Consider the following 12,180-nt stretch of genomic DNA (forward strand, 5'->3'; position numbering starts at 1 on the left):
AAGGGAGATGCTGTAGTTGGTTAATCATATCCACGCTATCACTTACATAGCATGGGATCTTAGGTACAAAATCTTTAATAAAGAAGTCAACATAACGATTCTAAAATGGAACCATAGCCCGATATAATTGGCCATCCAGGAGGTAATTCTGCATTCTTATGTATTTTGGGCAGAGTGTAAATCACCGGTGCCCTGAGATATTAGATTTTCAAAAAAAAAACTCATTTTGACTAAGAAACCTATCTGTATTTTTTTCCAGTAACGGTACGGATCAAACTCTGAATGTCTTTAGTAGGGTCAAGGCTCAGTTTAACATAGTGATCAGTATTAGCTAACTGCCTGTGAATTTCAGTCTTATAGGAGTCTATCTATGTCTTGTACAACAATTCCACCCCCTTTATCCGCTGCTTTAATCACTACAGATGCATTGAGTTTAAGATTATTAAGGGCCCGATTTTCAGGGGCAGAGAAATTATAGGAAATAAACTGATGTTTTTGTCCTAAGGCAGCAATGTTTTTAAGCATCATGTTTTCAAAGGTCTGTATTTCTCTAGGCAGGGAATTGCATGGGGGGGAAAAGATGAAGGGTGGATGAAAATTAGTATTGGCATTACTCAGAAGGTAAGGGTTGTCTTGAAAGAAGACCTGTAGACACATTTTTCTGAAGAAACATAGTATTTCTGTCTGAAGATCTAAAAGGTTGGGACAAATTGTGGGTACAAATGACAGACCCTTAGTCAGTATATCGCTTCTGAAGATAATCGATGCATGGAAAGATTGAAATTTGCACTGTATCTAAATTGTTGGTAGTAGATGTGGTGGTGTCAGTGTAGTCCGTCAGTAACCCCAAGGTGATATTTTTGCAGAGTCTGACGGTCTCCTGGGGTAGTGAGCGAACGTTGCATCCAACCTCCCCCTCGCCTCGATGGACGTCCTTGGCCTCTCCCTAAAAAAGTAATCTAAGTTTTCATGGCATCGTGATAGGGCCCCTCCCTTGGGTCTGAATTATCAGAAGACTCGCCAGATTATCTGAAAAAGTGTCAAGAGTGTTCTTTTTGTTCAGTTCAGTGCTTAATTTGAGCCGGTGGTTTCCGGTGGGGGGGGGCACCACCTCTTGTATTTGGGGGTTGGCACGTATTGTTTTGTGTCAGGCATTTACTTTATGCAAAAGACACATAGGAAAGTTGGAAAAACAAAAAGACAAACAATTGTCACAAAGGGAGAAAGCAGAAAGCTGTAAGAGTGAGATGAAGGGGCAGGGAGTGGCTGTAAATGGATTTAAGAGGCCCAAGATAGCTTTAGGATTATGCTGCCTCAGTCTTCTGTGTTTGAACATTTAATTGCAGTAGCTGCAGGTTTCAGAGGAGCACTTTGGGCACCAGCACATTTTAATTTACAAATTAAGCACTGGTTTAGTCTGCCCCACGTGCGTGCAAATTCGGGTTGGTATATGCCCAGTTGTTATACAAATCTTCAGCTAGGTAGGGGTATGTTTCTATTAATTTTGTAGTTGCCGATGCCTTTTTTGACTTTATTGGATTTCTTATCTAGTTCAATTCTGTTCAATTCTCCAATTTACTTCTCAATCTTTTCAAGGAGATTCTTAGCATCTGCAACAGTACTGGAATCTTGGAGCTGTTGTTCTAGGAGACTTATTTCCTCTGAACGTTTTTTGGATTCCTCAATTGCTGTATCAATGCCCAGCACCATCCAGTACTTAAAACATGTAGTGCCAAAATAACTAAATCCATTTAAATATATCTTGTAGTCTGTGAAGACACCAGGAATGCTTCTCACTTGCAGGCCTACAGGGATGGTGTCTGATTTTACATAATCCGTTAACATGCAGATCATCAGTTTCTGTCTGACCTATTTCTTTCTACATTTTTAATTTGCTCTGCCAGACTGGGGCTTCTTGAGAGGGAAGCTTAATTTGTTTCAGAAAATAAGTATAGGACCTCCAGATTTTTTTTTTTAAATCCGAATCCAGAGGTGCACGATCAGACATAACCACCTCCCAGGGATCGCCTGACTGTTAGAAGGTAATGGCAACCAAACCGGGGAAAGGGAAAAAATATGTCTGCTTTTTGCTTTTCCCTCTCTTCTTCCTTTCAGTGTGCATATGATTACGAATTAATTTGATATTAGGCACCATTTTCTGAGTCCTGATGTTGATCGAAACGTCAACAGTTGTACCTTAGCTCATTAAGCAATTTGAAATTGGTTCTTTGTATGAGTATGGGCACTAATTAGATTTGACACAAATTAATGTATTGCATTGTGAAACTTGCTTATGCCTGAGTTTGATCAGAGCTATTTGTAAAATGCCTTGATAAACATTCATTATTTACTATGTGTGATTGAGAACCTTTTGTACATATACTTGTTGAACCATAGGCAACTCATTGTGGTGTATTGTTGCCTTTCACTTCATTGGATGTGTTGAACGTCATTTAATGTAATTTATTTTAATTTCCCTACTTAATGGTCCGTTTCCTAAATCTTTTTGATGATCCCCCTGTTAATAATTTTTTTTTACCTTGAGACTGTACATAGACTTCACTGTATTTTTAGGTGTGAATCATAAATCTTATTGTGTGGATAAGGGACATGTGTTCCTTATAATATACTTAGACCCCAGGTCCCTTAAAGATCCTTGGGTTTCTCTTGTTGCATGAACTAGTTTTAACCAATGCATAGCAGCTCTTAATGCAAAGCACGACCCAGAGGGAAATGGTTCTCTGCTGCACAGATTTGCCTTTTTTTTGGCCCAGAGCTCCCCTCAAAAAGCTGATTGTTTACCCAGTGATCTTTGGTACAATCTATGTAGAAGCTCAGAACTATCCTGGTCTCCAAACAATAGAGTCTCTCCTCTCGTGATGTGGTACATAGAATGCTGTCAGGGTGATGGTTTCACGGATGTGGACAGGAGTCACAATGTTTAGCAGAAAAGATGCCCAAGTCGCAGAACCGGTTTGGGAAGAAGGTTGTATGGTGGATTAACAAAAATAGCCTGAAGCTCATGGACACACCATGCAGCAGAAATGGTGATGTGGAACACAGTCTTCAGAGTAAGGAGCCGTAAGATGCAGCTATGAAGCAATTTGAACAGAGCGCACATCAAATAATTAAGGACCAGAGTAAGGTCACATTGGAGCATCACAAGAGGAAAAGGGGAAACTTGTGAAGCCCTTTAAAAAACTGCATCACAGCTGGTGACTTAAACAAGAAGGGCTGACCTTGATGCCACAAGACATCCAAAAAGTAAGCTTTAATTTAACCCCGCCCATAGCAAAACTTTGCTGAGCAAGAGACAAAACAAACAAGAGATCATCAGATAACATGGCCTGGAGGAGATCAATCTTGCGTGTGCCACAGCAAACCCCAAATTTGACCCAACAATAGGCTTATGCAGTTTTTGCTGAGGGACGCCTGCCTACCAGAATGACATCAAGCACCTCTGGAGGAAGACTGAAGGTGTTCAGCTTTTGCAGTTCAATCTCCAAGCCTAAAGGTTTGAGTTTGCAAAGGTTCAGGGCAGTGCAGAACCCTGCCCTGTTGCTGCAACAGCAGAGCCTCCCGGAGGGCCAGTCTGATCTGTGAACAGATGCTCTTTCCCAGGACCTCTGGATACCAGTGGTATCAGTGGAAAAGCATACAGGAGTCCTGATGTCTACACAGCGCGGAATGTGCCTTTGAATGATAGAGATGACTTGGAAAATCCAACGCACAAAATTTCTGATATTGCAGATTCTCAGCTGTGACAAACAGATCTAAACTGGGTTCTCCCTATCCGCGGAAGAGACCTCTCATCACTGCCAAGTGTAACTTCTACTCGTGATCTGCTAGGCGGTGATGGCTGAGCTTATTTACCATAGCATTCAAAAAAACCTGTCATGAATCACCACCAGTAAAATTCCTCTGGAAGTGGCAGTCCAGACACTTCCACATGTGCAAGGCCTCTGGCACAGAGTCTGCATCCCACCCTTTTTGTTGAAGTACTACATGACAGTGGTGGTGTCCGTAAGCACCTGAAACAGCCTCCCCTTGATGGACAGAAGAAGGCCTTTCAGGCCCAAGCAGTTGGCCCTCAGCTCCAGAAGGTTGGCATGGAGCTGGAACTCCACCTGCGACCAGAGGCCTGTGATCTCCACTTCTCCCATATAACCTACTGTCAGCTCTGGGTAGGAAATGCAGAGGGGTCTACTGCAGGCATCTACCGCAGACATCATTGTGGTCCAGCCATCACCACTGCAGATCCTTTACAGTCTTTCGAAATCTGAATGTTGTCAGAAAGGTCCCTTTGATGTTGGGCCCACTTGGGCCCACTGACAGGAGGTTTGCCGTAGTCTGGAGGTGATTTACAACTACCTGGAGAGAGCCCGCCTTCAGGAGCCAGTTGTCGAGGTAGGGGAAGACTGGCATCTCCAACCTCTGAAGATGTGCTGCCACTACCATCAACATTTTCATTAACACATGAGGGGCACTTGCAAGGCCAAAAGGGAACACAGCACACTGAAAATGCTCCTGTCCCACCATGAACTGCAGGTAACACCTGTGGGTCGGCAAGATGGGTATATGGAAATGGGCGTCCTGTAGGTGAAATGCTACCATCCAGTTTACAGGGTTGAGGGAAAAAAACCTGGGCCAATGTGACTATTTTGAATTTCTCCTTCTGGAGGAAGGCCTTGAGAAGGTGCAGGTCTAATATAGGCCTCAGGCTTCCATCTTTTTTGTGCACCAGAAAGTAGCATGAGTAGCAACCACAATGTACTTCTGGCGCAACCACTCTCTTGATAGCCCCTTTGGCCAAAAGGGATTGCACTTCCTGCAGCAAAATGGAGACATGGTCCACCGTCAGTCACTGGGGGGACGGTGGGAGGATTGGCAGGGAAGAAAGGATGGGTAAGCCCATGTGAACAATCTGTAGAATCCACCTGTCTGAAAATACTGCCTGCCAGCCTGAGTAGAATTGATTGGATTCTGCCTCCCACTGGGTAGCTGTGCTCCTGTAAGGGCATGTTAAAGAGGTTTATTGAGGAAGTGGGGTGACTGAGAGGCTCACTGAGCTTGGCCACAGAGGCAGTGGGCACCACAGCCACCGCAAAACTGCTGGGTTCCATGTGGATGCTAAACAGGCTGGTGGTAGGGGCACCACGATCAAAGCCACAAAAGGAGCGGTGGCACTGTTGTGGGGGCAAGGTGGGGTGGAAAGGCCCAAAGAGTGTGCATTAGCACTGATCTTCTTAAAACACTAATGCAGAATCAATCTTGTTCTCGAAGAGGCAAGTCCCATCAAAAGGCATGCCCATCAGGAAGAACTGGACACTGCCTGAGAACCCACACATGGCGGTGAATGGCTACAACAGTGTCTATAGCCCGTCCAATGGAATCGGTGGTGTCCAAGTCACAATAAATCATGAACTTGGCCATATCTCAGCCCTCTTGTATCGCCTGAGGGAGTACAGGCCAAAGGTCTTCAGTTACACCACGAAGTACTTGTGCCATTGAATCTCAAAGGGCATGGGAGAAATGACCCTACAAGCAGCTGGCATTAAAGGATCTGAGGGCCAGATAGGGAGGTAGAAACACATGTTTGCCAAATGTTTCTTCCAGTTTAGATTCCCTGACAGGGGGAGGGGGAGGAAAGGTGTTAAAATTTAAGCAACTTGTGGAAACTTGCACCACCAGGTTGTTAGGCAAAGGGTACTATGAAGGGTCGCCTAGAGCAGAGAGATAACTTCTGGCAATATGTTGATTGACTCGGGAGCGGGGAAATGTTTGGCTCCCACCCCCAATATGGTATCAGTGTCTCATTACATGGAAGAAGGGGCTCAGAAGACGTTTGTCCCAGTTGGAGGTCTTTTGCCTAGATATTAATCTGAATCCCTATGGTAAGGAGTTGGAGGGCAAGGACTTTAGCCCTTCTCCACATCACAGTGTCGTAGGAAGCAGATCCCTCCTGTATCAGATCCAGGGGGTGAGAGGAGACCAATTTCAGTGGGTATCAAAACCACTAGCCTCCTGTAGGTCCTCATACCAATTATTATCCTGATACAGTTGAGTGAACTCATCATCTGGGTCATAGTCACTGTCCAAGTCTAACTCAAAAAGGGAACATAAAGTGTGTTGTTACCCTTGTAAGGTGGCAAATCAAGTGGGGGAAGAGGTACCTCGAGAGGAATCAGGCATAACTTTGATCGAGGTTGAACGTGCGTTGACTCTGGATCCAAGAACATTCAGGACCTCCTCCTCCAGAGTCAATGGGGTCAGCATTGGCGTTGAAGGGCCTAGGGCTGGCGTTCGTCATGGTGCCGGAAGTGGGGTTGGGAATGAAGCCAGAGGCAAGTTGAGCTCAGATGGTCCAACTTGCGCCAGAGGCTAATCTGCTGGCAGTAGTCCAGATGGAAGGTCTCTGGAATCCTTGGAGCCTGAAGCATGCCAGAGGGAGTCATTACGGACCCAAAGAGACATACAGCTGATGCCACCACAAACTCTGAAAGTGGCAGAAACAGTTGCAGGATCAGATCCAAGGTCATATGACTCTGGGAGCAAGATTGTGAAGTGTGGTGCTCTCCTGCGCCTGCTCAGGCAAATGCGAGTGGTGCGAATGAGCAGAATCTTGCTCTGATTTCTTGTGCCTCTTCCAAAACTTACCTGATGATTCCAACTGTGACAATGATTGACCTCTAGAGCAGCTTCGACCACTCCAGGAGTGAGAACGGGACCGAACTTTCTTAGCGGACCGCGACTTGGAGCAGTTTCTTCCAACAGCCTTTTTGTGTTTATCAATGTAATCTTGCACTCCCTGATGGCTTTCTGGTTCATTGATGCGCAGTCGCTGCAGGTCTTGGAGTTGTAGCCTGACCCTAGACACCACAGACATATCTAGTGGGGCTCTGTCACAGACATTTGTTTGCGACAGTCCCTACAGGGCTTCAAACTGTTGTTCTTGGAGGTGACATCCCTTGTACACTTTGAAAACATTTTGAGGAAATGTCTCAGAGATATTAAAAGAGCTCCAAATCTGCATCTGGTGCTGCAGAAAGAAAGGAATTGGCGTCAGTGGACAGGGATGGCATTTGTAAGGGCCCCACACATCATTTCCGGAGTGGGATGGCGTCAGTGTAGAGCCGCAGGGGGTACTGCTGAAAAGTTTCCAGCTCCAGTCTTATGCCTGGAGGATATTCAAAAGGTGAGGAATCTGTTCTTGGAAGGGTCTAACAAAAAGCCATTACATTGATTATCACATCAAAAATGACTCTGACAATCTATAGAGTAACCTCTTGTAGTGCATGGGATGCTTAACTCAGCATTTTTTGTCTAATCGTATTCAATGAGACATGGGTCGACCCAGATATTCAGATCGAGCACTGCTTGGCTTGCCCACCTCTACCACAAACACCGCCTATGCACCGAGGCGCCATATCTCATGCCTGAAGAAGCTACAGCTGCCCCCCATCCCCCACTTGTGCTCTGATGCCTGACATCCCAAACCCAGTGACCCTGAGCAATCACCTGTGTCACGAAGAAACTGCTGCTGTCCTGGAGCCATCGAGCTGGGTTGTTGGTGCTGTGGTGCTGTAGGTGCCAGTCCTTCTCTAGGGAGTCCATGTGTGCCCGCACGCTGCTCACCGTGGGCACTCCTGGGAGAGGCCGGGGCACACGCTTTGGACTTCGGGTGCCTTCCGGGCCATCTGTGCTCCAGTCTCTGGCCCTGAGGAGAGTGGACTGTGTAAGTCTCTGTAAGCAATGACAGGGAAAAATAGCACAGGCCCAGGAGCAGTGACAGCAAAGAGAGACATACCGACAGTCAGCACAGGCAGGAATAGTGACAGCATAGTAGAAGAAGCTACTCCAGCAGTCAGCACATGCAGGAATAATAACAGCACAGTTTAAGGAGACTTCCGACTGGGAGCAGAGGCATGCATATTATAAGTCAGCACACAGGAGACATTATACTGGAAGTGCTCAGGAAAACGGATAGATAGAATATTCTTAGGTGTAATGACAGCAGAGTCAGACACGCAGAGGGACAGCACTGGAAAACACGACAAAAGGCAACACATGCCAGCAACACAAATACAGGAGGAACCTGGACAGACAGCACAGGCTGAGGAGCAATGACAACAGGGATGTGCAGCAGAGGCAGAGATACTGAAATTCAGCACAGTGAGACATCCAAATGCGAGCGCAGAATAACACAAGCTTAGAAGCAAGGATGGCAGAAAACAGACACACCGACAAACAACACAGGCTCAGATGGAGGGCAGCAGAGACAGACAGCAACTGGAAGAGATACCGACAATCAGAAATGCAGATATATCGACAGCCAGAGTCAGAAATGCTGACAGCACAACACACACACAGGAATGCTGCCAGGAATAAGGAAAGATGGCACAGACAGCAATACTTACAGTACAAAAAGGCACACTGACACCATAACGGGGACATTGGCAATGATAGCACAGGACTAGGGGCATTGACAATCGGACACTCAAGAACAAAGACAGCACAAATTCAGGCACACTGCCAGCAAGACTCAGGCAAAACAAATAATATGTGGTAGTAAATCTAGCACTCAGGCCCATATATATACTTTTTTTGCGCCGCGTTTGCGCCGTTTTTGACGCAAAATCGTAAGTTTGCGCCGATTTTGCGTCAAAAAACGACGCAAACGCGGCGCTAAAAAAAGTATAAATATGGGCCTCAGTCCTAACCTTAACACTTGAGGTGTGCATACTTCTTCATCCCGTATTATGGGGATGGTAGACCTGTCCTGTCCTTATCAAGTGGAGGGCGCTGAGTGCAAAGACGTCTTGAGGCATGGGCAAAGACTATCTTAAATTTGTAAATACTCCGTTTGTTTATTTTATTTTATTTTAGCTAGTGTGGGCTGATTCTAACTTGATTCAGCAAGCACTTTGAGCATTTAGAGTTCATTGTAGAGCTGCTGCAAAACTGGTGCGATCACAGCCTATTGTTACCTCACTCCGAGTACCAGTCCAAGGACATTCAGGCACTGCAGCAAACCACACACTGTGGGTAGAAGGCTTGGTCGGATCACGTGTGTGCCTGCTTTTCTGGCACAGTCTAGCTGGAGACCGCTTTCTCAAGGCAGAGCCCGAGAGCAGGACACATGTCAACGTGCAGAGCAGCATTATATGCCCCTCTCCATGACCACAGCGTCCATTTGATGCAGCTGCTGGGTCAGTGTGATCACAGCCTAATGCCACCTGATGCAGACCCTCTTCCTCATAGAGCCGAGAAAGGAGAGCAGTCAACATAAAAAACACCGTCTGTAGGCACAGGCCCAAAAGTGAGGCACTCACTCACGCAGCTACCTTGTTCACATGTCTGGTCTTTTGGCTTCTATGTTGTTGGCCAGACAGAGAGACAGTTGTTTCTAGGGTTGGGCCCATGTGGCGGTTGGCAAAGGAAGATAGTTGCCAAAGATCCTATCATAGTTGCAGAGATCATGAATGAGCTCAAAATGGATATTAAACAGGACCACTGGAATTGAGCGACAGGGGAGTGCCAAATTATGCGTCATGGTTGAGTAAATTACATAGCTAGAAAAGGCAAATTATGCACCGTAATGCGGCACGTTTTGTGATAGTATTAATTTATTATTTTCATATTTTTATACTGTTTGGGTATTGGTTGCACCTCATTAGTACTAGTTTAACTCCCAAATATAGCAATAAGCAACAGAAAGGTGACCAGTTAACCTTTGCAAAGGGCCTTTCACCGCGTTACAGCATGTGTTGCTGCATTTTAGTAACTTTTAAACCATTTGAGCTAGAAACAAAATCTTTTTGGTTAAAATCTGCAGATAATGCAGCAGATTATGGATTATGCGGCAAATGTGCCACATGTTATGTTATGTTAGGTCCTTTATAAAGCACATGGCTACCCAGAGGCCTCCCAGCGCTGAGAACGGACTCTGAGGGAAAGCCTGAGGTGTTATACTCTAAATAGCCAGGTTTTTAATGCTTGCTGAAAAGAGAGTTCAGGGCTAGTGAGGTGAAGGCTAAAAGGTAGAGAATTCCATAACTTGACTCCGAGATAAGCCAGGGAGCCTCCACCCCATCTCGACTTCTTTACCCAGGGGATGAAGGCTAAAGCTGCTGAGGAGGACCTAAGCTGTCTAACAGGTATATGAAAGGAAGTTAGTGTCCTTAAAGTAGGATCTCTATTGTGCAGAGACCTAGGCACATATCACAAAGCTTTAAACCTTATGCGATGCTCAACTGGGAGCCAGTAGAGTGAGGAGACAGCTGATTTAGCTGATACATATCTCGGTATATTTAAGAGCTGGCAGGCAGAAGCATTCTGTACCACCTGCAAATTCCTAATCACATAATTGGGGACCCCAAGGTACAGTGCGTTACCATAATCCAGTTCCAAAATGATAAGGCCTTGGACAATGAGTCTTTTGGCAACAAATGGGAGAATTTTAAAAACCTTCCTCAGCAGCCTAAGCAGACCAAAAGATGTGGCAGAAACCTTCTTGGCATGATGAGCCATAGTAAGCTGAGGGTCCAACCATACTCCCATGCTCTTAATAAAATCCTAAGGTGGAGGAAGATTTCCCAAGGGTTCCAGAATAGAAGGATTATAGCCCAGACGGGAATGGTGTCCTAGTATCATTACCTCAGTCTTATCATCGTTGAGCTTAAGTCTACATTGAGACATCCATCCGGCCACCGCTTGAAGGCACGATGTAAGTGACCGAGAGTTTGTGCTGGTGTTTGTAGATAATGAGACTACCAACTGAGTGTTGTCTGCATACGATACCAGCGAGAGACCATAAGGCTTAACAATCTCTGCTAAAGGAGACATTTAGAAGTTAAATAACATAGGGCTGAGTGAGGAGCCCTGTGGCACTCCACAGCTGCTCTTGTAAGAACTAGAGAAAAAAGATCTGTCAAGACCTGAAACTATCTCCCCTCCAAGAAGGAGACCCATTTCAGAGCACCGCCCAAGATTCCAACCTCTCTCAATCTTATAAGTAACATGTCATAATCAACGGTGTAAAAGGCGGAACTGAGATCCAGCAGGATAATAGTCGTCACCGTGCCCTGATCAAGACGCCTTCTAGCCTCTTCCGTGACTGCAACCAGAGCTGATTCTGTGCTGTGAAGAGGTCTGAACCCCATCTGGGTGGGATGCAGGATGTTAATATCTTCCAGAAGGCGTAAAAGTTGTACATTAACATGCTTTGCAATTATTTTAGATAGAGCAGGCAGCAGAGAAATGGGCCTATAATTTCTAAGCAAGGTGGCGTCTAGATTAGGATTTTTCAACAGGGTTCTGACAATGGCATGTTTCCACTGGTCCGGAACAGAGCTCCTAGAGAGTGAGGAGTTCAGTAGATTAGTAATAATGGGTGTTATAACAGGGGCACCTAGAGACAGCACATCAGGAGGAGCTGGGTCAAGGGGAGAGCCTGAATTAAGCGTAGCAAGTGAATTCACTACCATGTCCTTGGAGAGGGCGGAGAATTGAAAAAGGGAAATAGGATGTGATGTCTGCTGATCTATCAATTCAGAAGCCTGAGGAGTGGTTATCTGAAAGGTCAAATAGATATTTATTTATTTTTGTTGAAAAAATAATGCGAGATACATTTGTATACGAAAAACACAGCAGCCGCACAATTGCATAATTCCAGTGACCCTGATAAATTAAGAGTTTTTCTGTGCAGGGGGCCGCAAATTATGTTTGGCCCGGGCCCCCGAAATCCCTAAGATGTTCCTGGGGGTGCTCATGATGCAAATAGTAAAGTTACCATGTGAGTAACTGGTCAGGCTGTGCAGGTGCGGGGAAGGGCTAGGCTGAGATGTGAGATGACCACACAGGTTTCCGGGCCAACTTTCAGGCCTGCAGCATATGCTCCTGACATGTACATCTGAACACTACGCTTGCAGTCGAGAGACCCAGGCACACTGTCAGCAGAGGTTCATATGTAATGACTGCACTGACTTGGGCAAACTGATAACAGAAACCATGACAACAGATACTCGAACACATTGACAACAGATATGATGAGAAAACACAGACTGGGGAAACCCTAACCGCAGACACTCCAGCACACTGACAGCAGAGACGAGGGTGTAAAGACAACAGTGTCTACAGCAAACTGGCAGGAGAGACTCAGACACACTGCCAGAGGCTCAA

General features: G+C 45.7%; 1 protein-coding gene across 5 annotated transcripts in view; it reads right to left on the reverse strand.

The window, feature by feature from the left end:
• ANK1 (ankyrin 1) overlaps nucleotides 1-12,180 on the reverse strand; it is an 869,955-nt gene that overhangs the window by 171,064 nt on the left and 686,711 nt on the right. For all 5 annotated transcript variants that reach the window (XM_069214086.1, XM_069214083.1, XM_069214082.1 and 2 more), the window contains one exon: nucleotides 7,519-7,717. In XM_069214086.1, coding sequence (XP_069070187.1) covers nucleotides 7,519-7,717 — 199 coding nt within the window. The remainder of the gene's footprint in view (nucleotides 1-7,518; nucleotides 7,718-12,180) is intronic.

This window comes from Pleurodeles waltl, chromosome 11 (genome assembly GCF_031143425.1).
Source record: "Pleurodeles waltl isolate 20211129_DDA chromosome 11, aPleWal1.hap1.20221129, whole genome shotgun sequence".
NCBI classification, from domain to species: domain Eukaryota; kingdom Metazoa; phylum Chordata; class Amphibia; order Caudata; family Salamandridae; genus Pleurodeles; species Pleurodeles waltl.